A 15,900-nucleotide genomic window follows, 5' to 3' on the forward strand; every position below is an offset into this window, starting at 1 on the left:
GTATTCAAATGAGATTGCAGCATCAGATTGGTATGCATTAGGCTGGTCTCAATGAAAATTAACATGTAATTGCTTCAAATGAAGTAAGTGAGGAGGTAATCTGTTCTTAAATTGGATTCGCAGGATTTTGTGGTACCATAATGCAGCTGTGAAATGAAATATATTTTAAGGATGATGTCCTCAAGGGGAGAGGGAAGGACTGGGGGGGTCTTTCCTGGAAGGGTCCTTTCTCTCACTCCCTCTTTTGTTTCTGGTTTCATTAGTGCTGTTTTATAAATGAGGAGAGGGCTTTGGTGCCATGGCATGGCTGGAGAAGATCCCATTGCTTTTGGCTCCATCATGTTTCCTTCCTTGACATCCCTCCTGTCCCTCCCTTCCACTTTCTGTGGTTCTTCACTTCCCTTGCTATGTCAATGCCTCTCCAGCCTCTTCTTTCAGGAACAAGTCCCCATCCCATTGTGATAGGAGTCATGAGATGAGCACTTGAACTTTGTTTATGTAGCAAACAACCTTCTGGTTAGGTGATGGGAGAAGATCTGGCTCTGTGGTGGGGTGTGTGTGTCTGTAAGAAGCTGCGTAGGTTCTTGTTAGGGAGCTGGGTTCTCTGAGGAGAGAGACAGCAGAGCAAGAGGCACAGCTTAGCTTCTTCTTTTGGCTGCTTGTGCTCTTCTGCCAAAGGAGAATCACCCTGTGACGCAACCCAGCACTGCAAAGCTTCAGGATTCACCTCCAAAGGCTTGGGATGCCCCGCTACTCCTACTCAGCCTTGAGTTGCTGGGACCACCTCTTTATTTTAATTTTAAGGATTTGCTGCTTGTCTCTCCCCATCTCTCCCATATCTGGCAGCAGAAGCACGATGAGCTCGGGCGTCGTGGTGAAGATGCAATTAGAGCGTGAGGGAGAGCTGGCGTAGGAAGGCGATGTGGTAACCTGCAATTGTTCCCGGGCTAGAATTATAGGGGTGGCGTGGTAGATAGAGATATAGTATATATAGATAGAGAATATATAGGTATTGTGTATATAGATAGAGAATGGAGAGACGGATATATATAGATATGGTATACATGTATGTAGAATAGCAGCATACTTTTGCTACATGAAGCTGTGGCTGCCCCTGGATCCCTGGAAGTGTCCAAGGCCAGGTTGGATGGGGCTTGGAGCAACTTGGGATAGTGGAAGGTGTCCCTGCCCGTGGCAGAGGATGGAACAAGATGATCTTTAAGGTCCTCTCCAACCCAGACCATTCCATGATCCCGTGTAGACCCAGCTGGTCAGCAGAAGGCAGTGGCAGTGCGAGTTCCCCAGCTCCTCTGTGTCCTGGGCAGCTCTGCCAGTGCCTTGAAAACCTGATCCCTGATCTTGTGCCCTTCCCTGGGCTGGTTTCCCTGTGTTGCCCCATCAATGCCCTTTAGCCCTCTGTTTGCAGCACCTCTCTCTCCCTCTTGCCCCCTGCTCCTCCTCACAGAGCCCCTGGACTCGCAGCATACTTCAGCAGCCTCCAATTCCCTTCTCCCTCTCTCTCCGCAGTCCTGGCAGAAAGCATTCACCCCTCACCGTTCCTGTTTTGTGCCTCAACTTCTAAGGAAAAGCCACTTCAGTGATAATTTCCCACTTGTGATAAGTTAAGTGCATCGCTTCCTTTGGAATACATTTTCAGTGCAGTTGAGCTCAGCAGTCCCTTGCCTGTGTGCGTAGTTAAATGCGCTCCTTTGCAGCCCGTTGGGGTGGATGGCATCGCTTTATTCCAGGGCCATTAGTGTCACTTGGCAAAGCAGAACTAGGATTTATTCCGGGGCACAGCTCGTAATTGAGCGAGTTCAGCGCCGGGGATCGGCACTGACTGCTGGGAGCGCAGCCGGCAGGAGCAGAGCAGGAGCTGCCGGAGGGGGCTGAGGGATGGGGAGCTGGGGTGACTTGAGTGGCTCAGCCCGGGGCTAGTAGGTGGCAAAGGAGCATTTTTCTAGAGAGAAGCGCAGAGCAAGGAGAGAGATCCCTGTTCTTTTGGAGGCAGAGAGAGAAAACGACTTCTCCGTACCTCCTCAGATGAGGAGATCTTGTTTTCCAGGGTTTACACTGCTCTGTAACACTTGGGGGAGAGGATGAGATCATTAGGGAGTTATTTTCTTCTTGTGGCATTTTCCACACCTTTTTTTGAAGCTGCCAGTGCCTGGACTAGGTTGATGCCCTCCCTGCAGGAGTGAGGATCCTTCCGTAGGCAACCCTGGAATACTGCCAGGGAAGGGGTGGCTGTCACTGAGGGCTGTTTGCCTGCTGCCATCCAGGAGCCTCCTGTTCACTGCTTGGGATTTGGGAATGCGAAAAAGGAGAAAACGCTGAGGAATAGCTGTCCCAGAGCTCAGTGCAGGATCTTCCCTGGTGGTATCCATGTCATTTGTAAACCGGCCGTGCCCCCACACAGCTGCCCACAGGCGTTTTGGTGCTGGCATCAGCCCCGTCCCTGGTGCCATTTGCACTTCTGGAGGGCACCCGAGCAGATGGGCCAGGAACAGGCGCCGGTGGTGCCCCCACGGAGTCAGCCACAGCCGGGGTTAGGGACAGGCTTCCTGCCGCGCTCGGGGAGCCGCTGCCCTCATTGATGTTCTGTGGCACGCTCCAAGATGCCGAGATGGAAGATGCTACAGATGTGCGGAGCCCTGTTGTTAGCAGAGACAATAGGAGGATGAATAGAAAGGCTGGATGAGCCGAGCACGGGACTTGGAAAGGTGCTGGTGCACTGCTGCATTGCAGAGAGATAAAGACTTTTCCAGGCAAGCCATCCCTGCCGGCTGCATCGTGATCTGCCCGCTCTGCACCAGCCCTCAGGGCCAGCACAGGGCTCTCCCGGGACCGTCAGGATGCTCACAGAGGTGCTCATGGGATCTCTGCCTGCTCCCTACCCTGCCTGCTCGGTCAGTGGGAGCTCCAGCTCTTTTTGCAGCTCTTCTTCCCTTCCCAGTCCGGTTTCCTCCTGTTTCCTTGGCATTTGCCAATAACCGTGTCTAAGGCAGCACACTGGGAGTTGTTTGCAGCTCTGCGAATCCCGGGCAGTGAACCAAGGCGGATCTTTTCGAGCCCAGTATTATTATTAATGTAATTAGTGTGAATCATTTGCATGTATAAACTTTCAATTGAGGAGATCAGGTACTTTATAAACATGAGTTAACTCACGCTCCCTAGCAAGGAGGTGCCAGATATCTTTAAAGCTTTATGAAGGGAAGGAACTTGCATGAGCCAGTGGGAAAGGCAGGACCTCCCAGCCCTGACTCCCTCTGCAGCAACCGACATGGAACTGTCTGGGCAGGGAAGAGAGGGGGAAGCACAAAGGGGTTTTATTTTTCACTTCTGAGCACTGCTTTGACCAGCTCAGTGTGATTTTGAAGAGGCACTGGGGTGGCAGCTGATCTGAGGGCACCTCCTCACCCTGAAGCCTTTGGAGACGCTCTGGCTGCTGCAGGGGGGGCGGGAGGAAGGCGCCAGCCCCAGCAGGGACCCTCCTTTCCTGCCAGACCCCGCTGCTGAGTTAATCATTGGGTCAGCTCCTGCCTGTCAGGCATCAGGCTCCCCATGCAGGAAAGAGGGTTTTTGGTCCTGTGAGCCACCCTGGGCTGTGAAAAACTCCTCGGGCTGTGTCTTTGGTGGTGTCACATCAGTGGGAGCCCCAGGGATGCCCTCCAGCCAGACTTGCAGTGAGGGCGAGGATGGCTGGGCTGGTCCTGGGGAGCAGGTGAGGATGGGAATGCCAAGAACCTGATCACAGCCACTCGCCCAGCAGTGCTGAGCCTCCAGCCCCCATTAGAGTCCCTGACTGAGCACTGGGGGCTTTCAGCAGCACTACACCTATGAACATTTTAATCCAGCAGTCCAACTTTCACTCTGAATGTCTCCTGCATGGAGCCTGTGACCGGCACATCCAACCTTATCACCCAAGCTCCATGGCCTGAGCTGGGTGTCCGTGCTCCAGCAGGATGGGATTATCGCTGGAGGAGGAGCACACGCTGTTCCCCACTCGTGTGGGTGCCCACGCGTGCCCTCGGTGTGTGCTCTGTCAGGGTGGTGTGCAGGGCAGCACTGCCCGGCCCTGGGGATGTGAGCAGACGGTGCTGCAGGGAGGGTGTGTGAGCCAACCAGGCTGGGTGTGCACGGAGAGGGAGCAGATGCTGTAAATCCTGCTGGAGAACGGCTGGGAGAAATTGCTGCTGCATGACTTAGCCCAATATAGCAAAGAGAGAGAAACCAAACTGGGTTGTAACAATGAGGGGTTTGGCTTAATACTGGTTAGTTAAAGAGCTTTCAGACCATGTTCTATGTGATATCCACACCTCACACTGTCCTTGGCCTGTCCATCCCAGCCTTACAGGATTGTGGGCAGCACCTGTCCCAAGAAGCAGGGCAAAATTTGACCCCATCTTTCCCTTTGCTCAGGAATCGATGGGCAAAATTCTCTCCTAAACATCAGAGGAAAGTCTGTGAGACTGTGCCTGACTGGGATTGAGTTGTTCACAGCCTGGCCTTTAATTAATCCTAATAAATAACAATAAAATGTGATAATCACAGAAATAAATCTGAGATGTGGAGCTCTGCCTCCGGCAGCAGGCTGGTTTAGTTGATCATTTAGAGCTCAGCTGACGGTGCAGAGGCTGGAAGGTGATGTCTGGGACATGAGAAGCTGGGGCCAAGGCAGGGCCAGAGCATCTTGGCACCTTACCCAGCCTCAGTGGGAGGATTTGCACCCAATTTTCAGATAAACCCCAAACTTATTCCTGATGTCCAGCTTGGTTTAGCTTATAACAGAGATAAAATGTTGCTGGTGTGGGATTGATTAAAAATCTGGAAGAGTGTGGGAATAGCTGAGTTAGACTGGGAAGAAAATGAAAAGACATCAGGGGATGCTGGATGGTGGATGTGGCACTTGGGGATGTGGGTTAGGGGTGGGCTTGGCAGTGCTGGGTTAATGGTTGGACTCAGTGATCTTAAAGGTCTTTTCCAACCTAAAGAATTCTAAGGTGGGTCGGTGCCGTTGTGAAATTCCACCAGGTGGCCTGGATTTGGGAAGGTGCTTTCTCTAGGGTGGGCATGCCATGAAAACTAGGTGGTGGTAGGAGGTGAAACGAGCCTGGGGAGGGTCAGTTTGGTCACAGCCCAGGTGTGCTGGGGTGAGCCAGGCTTAGCCCCGTCCCTGCCTCCCCATAATGAAGCCTGTACCCTGATAATTGCAATGAAAGCAGCAATCAGGTTGGTAATTTTGCTGAGCTCTTTTCAGTTCTAATTAACATTATTCATTTCTTGTGTGTCCTGCTGGGTTGAGACAATCTGTGCTCTCCAGCCCAGCCCTCTGGAACACCAGCAATCTGCGTAAGAGGCAACAAAAAAGTGTTGTGCGCCAATTACTACACTTCAGTAATTAAAAACCTCCTTCCCCCCACTGCCTGCCCACCTCCTCTCCTGTCATTTTTTGTGTGCAAACTCAAGAAAGGAAAGAGAGAAATCCAGGAGGGCATGTGCTATCTGTGTCCGCTCTGGCGTCTCAGGGAGGTGCTGGGGGCTGGATGCGGCGCAGGTGGGGATCAGTGGGCAGGGAACTCGGTGTCAGCACCCTGCTGCTTATTTATTCCTGGTACTTGTTTGTGAGGCTGTTTAGTCCCCACCGAGGGTTTTGTTGGCGTTTTCAGCCTGGCTCATCTTTGTGCTTGCTGGCAGAATCCTTGTGGTGCTGCTTTCCCTGTTCCAGTTGGTCTCTGAGCGCGGTCCCTGCAGCCAGGTGGGCTGTTGGCTTCACCTCTGGGGCCCTTTGGCTGCACGAGCTCAACCCTCAGGCTGTGGGAATGTTTGGGAGTGCTGGTTCAGGGGAGAGTGGCCTGCCCCTAATGGACCAACTTGATGGAAGAGGGTGGGTAACAAAGCTAGGAAGTTTTGGCTGGGGGAGATGTTGACAGATCTGGAAGGGGCAGCACCAGCCTGTGTCCCTTTGTACCCACCACACGTCATTGACTGGTGAGTACAGGGCAAGGGATGAGCAGGGGAGCTGGTACAGGTAGGGAGGATGCAGATGTGCAGCTCTCACCTCTACTCAGCGCGTGTAACTGCCTTAAAATGCCCAAATTTGTGGTAATTTTGAGGTGCCATGGGAAGCCGCAGGGAGCAGAGGGTCTGGTGCACCATGAGGAGCTGCCTCTCCCTATAAACCATCCCTGCCTGCCCCAGGACAATGCAGCAGTGGTGAGTTAGGCAGCGTTCCCACATCCCAGAGGAGAAACCCTGAGGCTTGGGACTCTGCGTTTATTGGGAAGGAAGCAGCAGAGAGAGGCAGCAGTATCCAGAGCAGTATCATCTCCTCCTTGTGCTGGCACACAGCAGTTTTTCATCTTCCTGGAGGAGAAGTCCTTGCTGTCTGAGCAGGAATGGAACAAGGATTAAGGATTTTGAGAGACAAAATTACCTCATCTGGGCTTAATTGTTTTTAGATCATCTTTTTGGAGGCAAGCACTGCTTTCCGGCACCCCAAGGACCTCTCCCTCCCCTCCTTCCCTGGCACACCACGGGGTGAGAGGGGAAGTGAAAGCTTCCAGAGAGGTGGAGGAGGCATCCCAAGGCTTTGCACTTTGCCAGGAGCGGGGTGGGAAGAGGGGAGGCTGTGGGCTCGGCAGTGGCTTTGCTCTCCACCTGTGCGTGGAGCGTGGCTTCCTGGCCAAAGCCAAAGGCTTTCCGCTCGGCTGCCTGTGTGTGGGAGAGGAGGCTTCCCATCCCTGTGCCGGGCTGCTGGAGAGAGGAGCTGCTGGAGGAGGGAAGGAGGAGCAGATGGAGGGGCTGGAAGAGCATCGGGTCGCTGTGACGAGCCCTGGCCACGGGGACCCCGACCGGCGCTTGTGCGAGCAGGAGCAGGAGGAGCAGGAGCAGGAGGAGCAGGAGGAGCAGGAGGAGCAGGCTGAGTGCGGCGCTTGGAAGCAGCTCGGGAAGGAGCACAACTGCCAATCCCTAAACAGCCCAGCGCATCCAGAGGCCAAAGCGCCTCTTCCCCAGGAGCTGCTGCTGTGCTTTATTTTCTATTTTCTATATATATAGGCTCAGGAGCTTTAAGAGGCAGGGAAGAATATAAAGTAACAGCTTGAAGCTTGCCGATCCTAGGGACAGGGAAGCGTGTCTGGGTGATAAGGAGAGATTGTGCCCGGGTGCTGTGAAGGGCGAAAGCACTTATTCCACTGTTGCCTCATGCGTTACCTGAGCCCCGTTGCTTTTCAAAAGCACTTAAATGCCCACGTGATAGAGGGAATGCTTGGGTTGCACACTGTCTGGCTCCATTATTATCCAAGGATCTCCAAGCTGATGCATTTCATAAAGAAAACTGGCGTGGAGGAGGAGAGAAGAATTATATATTTTTAGTTCAGCCTGCTTACAGTTCCTCAAGGTAATGTCCACAGAGGGGACTGGTTGAGAAATTCAAGTCACGTCTGGCTTCTCATCACCCAGCCCTGGACACCCCTGTGTTTGTTCAGAACCACCACCACAGGAGCCTATTTCATGGTAGCAGAGCCAAACACCAAATATCCACTTCATTTTGTTTGTGCCCCATAGGTCTGAGCTACCAGCAGAGATGAGATTTGGAGTTCAATAGACTAAACCCATCCTCTGGGAAGAAATCTCCAGTTTAATTCCACTTGTGCAACTCAACTCTCAGGCCTTTTACTCAAGTTGTAATGCAGCTGAGAGCAAGAGCCGAGTTCTTGGTGTTCAGCCCAGACCGAATCTATTCTTTTTTTAATGTAGATCGTAAAAATCTGCTCACATTTAATTTATTATTATCGTAATATCATTATGGAACAGTAGTAAAATTGTTTAATTTATTGGATGTTTTTCACACCAGAGAGGGAGGATGGAGCAGCAGTTGGGTACAGGCAAATCAGGGGCGTCCTGTGCTGCAGACAACACGTCTCACCTTGGGCACATCTCCTCTGCCACTCCTAACCCCCGAAAGTTGTGTGTTGAGGCTGGGTGGGTTATTTTGGCTTCTCCTGTAATCATGGAGCCAAAGAGGTTCCAAAAAGAGGCTGAATGAGACGAGACAACTTGTCCCCAGGTGGGTACCTGTGTCTTCCCTGGCATCAGTAGTGGGCACAGGAAGAGAAGTCTCCCATCACAGAATCATTAAGGTTGGAAAAGGCTCTAAGATCAGTCCAACCATTCCCCTGCACTCCCAGGTCCTCCACTAACCCATGCCCCAAGCGCCACATCTACGTGGCTTTTAGATCCTTCCAGTGACTCCAGCACTGCCCTGGGCAGCCTGTGCCAGGGCTTGACCACCCTTTCAGTGAAGAAACATTCCCTAATATCCAATCTAAACCTTCCCTGGTGCAACTTGAGGCCATTTCCTCTTGTCCTATTGCCTTTTACCTGGGAGAAAGGATGAATCCCCACCCAAAGGAGGCTGTAAGGACCCCCAGTAAGGAGACAGCTCACCCAGAGAAAGGACACACTCCCTAAAGTGTCCAAGACAAGTCCACATGGCACAGATATACCCATGCTTGCCGTTACCTCCCCTGTTAGTGCAGCCTGGCGCATGGAGCCCATTACGTCTCCTACATTCCTTGAAGTCGCCCCATGCGAGAGCTCCCAGAGGCGCCGGCTCTCTCTCAGTGCCTCCCACGGTAATTGTGTCCCAACAACTGCACAAGTGATGAAGTAGTTTGGGGAAGAATATAAACAGTGGATCTGAGGCTGAGTGGTTTATGCAGGGACGTTATCCTCCGGAGCCAGCATCCAGCAAAGCGCGGCTAAGTCCCGATGGCTCCGTAATCCCAAACTTCCTCGGAGAGAAGCAGGGGTTTAGCTGGCTGGGGGGGTGCAGGTTTCTGCTGTTTAGAGAAGCTCTTGATGCTTATCTGGAGATTATTTGTAGCAATAGGAGGATTCAAACCTGGCTTGGGGACACGGGGATGGGGCCGGCAGAAACCTTTGGGAGGAGCAAGACCGATCCCAGTTAATGTTGACAGGAAAATAATCTCCTTCAGGATCAAAATAATTTCTACGTTTGCACTGTGTTGTCTCCAGGGGAAACTCAGGTGCTTATTGAGGCTGAATACAGAGGATTTCTACCTCCAAAACATCCCTGGATAAGTGAAATGCTCAGCTGGGGTGAGGTGCACAAGTGAGGGAGGTGCAGTGATGCAGCTGATGGGTATGGAAGGAAGAGCTGTCAGAGGGGACAAATGGTCGGATGCTCAAGGCTTCTTTTTAGGGGTCTGTGTGTCGGAGCTGGCTTTCTCCAAAGATAAATTTCCCTTGCTCCTTTGTGAAGCAGCGAAGTGCTGCTTTCCCAGCACCACTTTGCATTTCTTAGTCCGGCTGCAGGGATGCAAAGCTCTGCAGAGGGAACGGCAGGTGATGGATTTGGGCAGGAAGTAACAACCTGCACCCTCCCAAAAAAGTGTGGACTTGAGGTGGAGGTTTAGGCTCAGGTCTGTTTGTCTGGAAGTTTGCAAAAGAATAAACGGGAATGGAGGAGTGAAAGGCTGGTACTGGGTGGCTCTGACCGCCCTGCATCTGAAAACCCCGTGAAGCTCTTGGGAAAATGTCTGGAGCTGCTGGTTTAGATGGATATCGGTGCCCTGAGCACCGCAGGGAAAGTGCTGACCTTGTCCTCTTTGGACACTGAAAGCACTTGGTCTCTGAAAGTGCTGCTGACAGCAAAGCTAAAAATAGTGCCAGGAGGACCAGGAGGGCTGGAAGGGAGGAAGGGAGGGAGAGCGCCCAAGAGCAGCGCACTGATGGGTCACCTCTGCCTCTCTCCAGGTGCTCCGTGGACAACCGGGTGACCCGAGTGGCCTGGCTGAACCGCAGCAGCATCCTCTATGCCGGCAATGACAAGTGGTGCTTGGACCCTCGGGTGGTGCTCCTGGCCAACACCAAAACCCAGTACAGCATCCAGATCCAGGATGTGGACGTGTACGATGAGGGCCCCTACACCTGCTCCGTGCAGACAGACAATCACCCCAAGACATCGCGTGTCCATCTCATCGTGCAAGGTAAGAGGAAGGGAGTTTGTAGAGGGGTTGGGCTTGGGACTTTTCTCTCTGTTCCTTTTGCGCTGGTGTCTTCTCCTCCCATTGCTCCTACATCGAGCATGTGACACAGCTCGGTGCAGGTGGAGAGGCTGATCCACAAGCTTGGATCGTCCCAAGCTGGGTAATGAATTTCACAGAATCAGAGAACTCTGAGCTGGAAGGGACCCATGAGGATCATGGAGTCCGACTCCTGGCCCTGCACCCCTGCACAGCACCGTCCCCAAGAGTTACACCATGTGTCCGAGGGTATTCTCCAAACGCTTCTTGAACTCTGTCAGGCGTGGTTTTATCTGACCTCCCTGATATAATTCCAGGGCTTTGATACAGGCAGCTCTGCATCCTGACACACTCACTGGCAAACCCACAGTGCTGTTTGTTGTTATTGGTTTTTGATGTTTTTTTGTTTTCCAAGCTGGAGGCATTGCTTGAAGTAAAACTTGTGTTGGGGGAAAAGAGAAGAGCTGGCAGATTTGTGTGCTTTGTGGGGGTGTGTGTATGCCTAGCAACAATATGTGTTTGTGTGTTGAAATTCCATACTTCTGGAGGAGGAAGAGGAGGAGAAAGGCCAGCACAGGGTGCTGGAGCAGTTTTGGTGGCTAAGTGTGTGCCTACATGTGCTCTTCAGCAAGTGTGTGAGCACACACGGCCTCTTGAGAGCAGACAGACAGGCGTGGCCACATGCGATGGTCAAGCAGGTGGACATTCGTGGAAGATAGATCCTGTGTCCATGTGGCAGGACATGAGCTGGACAAGGGGGAGCCTCGTGAAGGGACACACGGAGCTTGATGAGCTCTTAGCCTGGGGGAAGATTAATGGAAAATTTCTAATGCCTTGCTAGCAACCGTTTTTTTCCTGCTGCTTCTTCTGTGATTTGGCCAGGAGCCCTCTTAACATGACACACCAGCTTGAGTATTGGAATCTCGTCTCGGGCTAATTTTTGAATGCTGATTGGTGTATTGATTTGGAAACAAGCTGGGTTAAAAAGGCATTGGTCTTGTACACAGAGTCGGGTTGAGCTAATCCGCCGTCGATATTCCAGGCCTGAGCACTATTGACAGCCTAATGAATAGAAGTGGGGAAAAAACCCAGACTCAGGGCCTTTATTTTCCTTCTTCCCTCCCTTTTCATTTTCCCTTTCCTCTTCAAGCAATCAAGCTGACTAACCAGAGCCAGACTTTTTCCATCTCCATTAAGTGCGGAGGGGAAGCGGATGCATTGCCAGTCCCGGTTCTGGCTGTTTATCTTGCAATCTCTTATTACCTGCCTGAGTTTCTTAAGCTAAAGTCGATCACCAGCAAGTTCTGAAGTCGCTATCAGATGCTGGGGTGATGCAGGACAATTTCTATCTGTTCTCTTCTGATTCCCATTTCCTGACCTAAATTTCCTGTATCACCAGACATCCAGGCCCATCTCTCCCGTGTCTCGCTGTATCATTAGGAAGAGATATTTGGGTGCTGCAGGAAAAGGTCAGAGCTTAACTCCTTGCAGCGGTTAAGTACGGGATGATTCAAGGATGGGCTCAGTCCTGTAATGTGCTGATGATCCTCGTGCTGCCGGCAGAAATTCCGGCTCTGGAGAGCGAGCCCCCTAATTTGAAGAGCAGTTCTTTGGCTCACCCAGCCCTTTCTCAGAGCAGGACATGAAAGTGACTATCATGTCCAATTAAAGGGAAACCTGCCTTAATGACCTTGATGAAAATTGGACTGGGGTGACAGGATTAACTCTCCTGCCTTGGAAAATGGGCCCTATAAATATGTATTCTGGAATAATCCTGTCCAAAATGACATTCAGCTTGTGGGAGGTGGTGCTTATTCCCCCTCCCAGGAAAGCAGGGTGGCTAAGCACCACATTTCAGGGATGTGCCAAGTTCAGCACATGGCCCTGGGACATTTTGCCCCTTCCTGCAGCTTGGTAGGAAAGGGGAGGTGGTGTGAGGAGGTGGGAAAGGGGGTGTCTCCTTTTAAACAGGTTTAGCCAGGAAGAGGGAGGTGTGCAGGTTGCTCTAAGCAGGTCCTGACGTTCCCCTTGCTGCACCAGGAAAGGGCCTGGGGGCACGGCTCTGGAGGCAGGAGCACTGCAGCCTCTCAGGATGCAATTAAATCGTGCCCCGGGGCAGGCTGTGCTCTCCAAAGGGACTGGCTGCAGGGGGGGCAAGGAGCTCTTCCCCTTCCAGCCACGATTCCAGCAGCCTGCTGCTCCCCCAGGCAAGCAGGATGGGTGCGTATCAGCAAGGCCCAGACACTCGCAGCCTGTGCCTGCATCCCTCCTTCTCCCCAGGGTTAGGGGATATCGCTGGGAAACAGCCATGGATGGAGGGCATCCGTGGTTTTGGCCAAGGGCTGCTGGAGGGAAGCAGAGCTATGGGAGGGGGGAGGAGCAAAAAACAGGAGAGGGATAGGGGTGGGAGAAGGAGCTTCCTTTAGAGTATGAGGGTTGGGAATGATCCCCAAGGAGAGAATCGAGTAGAGACACCCAGAACTGAGGATGCCCATGCTGCGGCAGGGGGTGAGCTGCACATTTATTTCTAGGTTGGCTCTATTGGATGGCCGAAATCCCAAAATAGGTGGGGAGAAGGCACCTCGAGAGCTAATTTATCCTGTCCCCCTGCAAGCAGGCAGAGGCCTCGCTGCCAAGCATATGTGAAAGCTATTCTTGAAAATCTTTAACAAAGCAGGTTCTTCAGTCTCCCCAGACAATCTATTCTACTGCTTTGCTACCTTTTTAATTAGAAAATGTATAGCTAATATCTAACTTAAACCTTCTTTGTTGCAAATGAAGTGGAGTTTTTCTCAGCCTATTCCCAGTGGATCTGGGGAACAATTGATCAGTGTCCTCTGTAATAACCTTTTGCTTTTTGGGAAGGTTGTTATCCCGGTGCCCCTTAGCTGCCTTCTTTCTGAAACCATCCAAGCTCTGTTTCTCCCACCTTTCCTCATTGGCCAGGCTTTCAGAAACACTTGTCAGTCTTGAAATCTTGGTACAAAAGGGAAAAGGTGATTGCTGCTGATCCAGGAATAGCAGGTCAGTGCCTCTGTGCTAATGTGGAACAAATGAGCTCAGGAATGAGACAACAGACCCTTAGCACCAAATGCACCAGAGTTCAGACCTCCTATTTTGGGGACTGCTCTAAATGGGGTCAGGCTGGTGGTGCCAAGCTGATGTCAGCCAACAACAGAGCTGCCAAAGGGATAAGGAGGTTCTTAGCACCTGGATCTCTCCTGGAGAGGTGCTCCCAGATTACAGACAGGCCTAAAGCGAGCAGCTCAGGGAGCATCCCTGTCGTCTGCAGGGTCTGGAAGGTGGTCCCACTCCTTCAGCACTCATTCCTTCTTAGGAGGAGTTGCCATAAAACCAGACAAAGCACCAGGAAGCAGCACTGCCTGTGTTTGCAGGAATCTGCCTTGAACCTTGCAGGGAAAGTGAGATGTTTCTGGGAGTAAATCCTAGAGAAACAAAAATGCAAGGAAGCCCCACTTGCAATAAGCAAGCTGTGAACCTGGAGGGGAGCAGACACACAGAGCATGGAAGAGGATTTAGGTCCCACTGACCTTCAAGGAGCGATGCTTTCCCTTCCTCTCCTCTCCTATATCCCACTCCAGTTTCCTTAGCGAGTCCTACTTCTGGCAGCATCATCTCAGGCGCAGCCTCCCCCTTCTCCCTGCTCCCTGCAGGACATTTGAGCTACTTAAGCCATTCTCCGGGTCCCTGGGTTTAAAGGAGAGAGAGGAGAGAGGAGGAGAAGGATGATATCTGGAAAGCTCTTATTTGTATTGATAATAAGCCGTCTCCAATGCGTGCCTTCAAAACACTCCCACTGCCTTGTAAGATGCATTAAGGGAAGTTGGCCTTATCTCGGTGCGGGAAATGGACTTGGAGAAGGAGGCACGGAGCCTGCCAGAGTTTAATCTCACTTAGGCACACGAATTTGCATGATAGAAAATGGTGGAATTTTAGTGCTTAAAAAGAAAGAAAGAAGGAAAAAAAAAAAAAAAGGCAAAAGCAGGCAACTGGGGGATATTAGCGCTTTCCCCGCTTCTTTATCAGTTTCCCTGGCCCTATCTGGCTCTTGCTGTTGTCACTGGAGCAACTAATCACCCCTCCCCTTTTGTTTGGTGTAAATGAGTTTTCCCCACTCCTTCCTGAGCCCAGGTTAATCTTCAAATCCCTGCCTTTGTCTGGGAGCTAATTACCTGCTCAGCGGAGTTGGGGGGCTGCGGGCACAGGTGGTGGGGGGCAGAGGTGGCAGTGCCGGTGGCACCTGTCCCTGCACGGGGAGCAGCTCTGCCAAGGTCTGTGCCTGCGAGATAAAGCCACCAGTGGGGCTGTGGTGCCCGAGCTTTGTTTCAACCACCAAACTCTGCCCAATTAATTTTCCTTTGATGCCACAAGCCCCTTTCACTCGTGGGACAACAAGGAGAACTTTTTATGGCTGTTTTTCTGCCTGGGTGGCCGGGAAACGCCTTTGCTGTGAGCAGAGTGGCTGGGAGGAACGCTCAGTCCCTGAAGTCATCATCACCTTACCTGTGGGGCTGAGCCTGTCCCCTGTGCCACCAATGCCAACGATTCCGGGAGCAAGGAGGGACAAAGGGATTTGCCCACCAGTGGCAGAGGATGTGCAGGCATTGGTCACGTTTGAAGCCATGGGCTTGGAGTTTCACACTGGGCGAGATGCTCCCCCTGCTTCTGGCACGGATTTACTGTTGTGTCCACACATTTCTCCCCGTGGGAGCAGCTGTTCCTTCTAGAAGCAAAAACAAGTTTAGATGATAGCTCCTAAAAGGCACAGGGGAGCTGGGAGAGCCTCCCCAAAGCAGTGGAGGGGAGGAAACCAGTGGCACAAAATGGAAATCCTCCCTCACTTCGCCTGCGCTCTTGGCTCCTTTGACTGATGTGTTCCTTCCCATCTCCCTCCTGTTGCTGATCACCGTCCCTCTGCCAAAGCATCTTTGCCTTTTGTATCAGGGCTCTTGTGGAGGACTGAAGGTCTCCCACACGCTCTCACGCACTGGCCTAGTTTTTGGCTCTTTATCCTCATTTTGCTCTGCCCTTGGGGAGCATCTCTGCAGGTCCCACATCCATTACTGCCCCTGGATCTCTCCATCTCCCCCACACCCCCGGATCCCAGCCCTTGCTTCTCCGGGATGTGTTGTCCATGTTCCCCTGTGGAGTGGCTTCATACCCGGCCAGGCTCCCTCCAGCCTCCCCAAAGTCACTTGACCTCTTTGCAAATCAGTTTAACATCTGTGAGGCAGAGATAATAATTGTCACCTACTTCACAGGGGGGTTGATGAGGATTAATTCATTAATGTCGACAGAGGTCTTTGAAGATGGAACGCACTATCTGAGAGCTAAACGTTATTATTAATTAGCAATTATATCATGGGGTGGGAGCAGGGGGGAAAAGAGACTCCAGAGTCTGTACTGTGAAAGAATTTGCTCTGGGCTCACATTCTGCCCTTGCTGCAGCTTCAGGCTGCCCCAGTTTCATGTCCTGCTGCTACTGGAGGGAGCCAGGCATGCTGCATCCCACTGGGAATGTGTCCCACCCTGCTGCTCCTTCCCGGAGCTTGTGGATGAGCCCACTGGTGTAAGAGTGGGAGGGATGGGGAGGTGAAGAGTGCTCAAGTGAGTTAACGTTGTTAGAAAGAGGGCAACTTGGTAATGGAGAGGTTGGGATGAAGGGAAGGCATAGAATCCCTGAGTGGTTTGGGTAGGAAGGGACTTTAAAGCCCATCCAGTCCCACCCTGTGCCATGGACAGGGACACCTCCCACTATCCCAGGCTGCTCCAAGCCCCGTCCAACCTGGCCTTGGACACTTCCAGGGATGGGGCAGCCACAACTGCT

General features: G+C 52.1%; 1 protein-coding gene across 2 annotated transcripts in view; it reads left to right on the forward strand.

Moving 5' to 3' along the window:
* LOC309582109 (protein CEPU-1) overlaps positions 1-15,900 on the forward strand; it is a gene marked incomplete at both ends in the record, with an annotated part of 353,179 nt that overhangs the window by 294,820 nt on the left and 42,459 nt on the right. For both annotated transcript variants that reach the window (XM_082297124.1, XM_082297123.1), the window contains one exon: positions 9,784-10,016. In XM_082297124.1, the coding sequence (XP_082153250.1) occupies positions 9,784-10,016 (233 nt within the window). The remainder of the gene's footprint in view (positions 1-9,783; positions 10,017-15,900) is intronic.

The sequence above is a fragment of the Coloeus monedula genome, assembly GCF_965178545.1.
Source record: "Coloeus monedula genome assembly, chromosome: 25".
Lineage (NCBI taxonomy): Eukaryota > Metazoa > Chordata > Aves > Passeriformes > Corvidae > Coloeus > Coloeus monedula.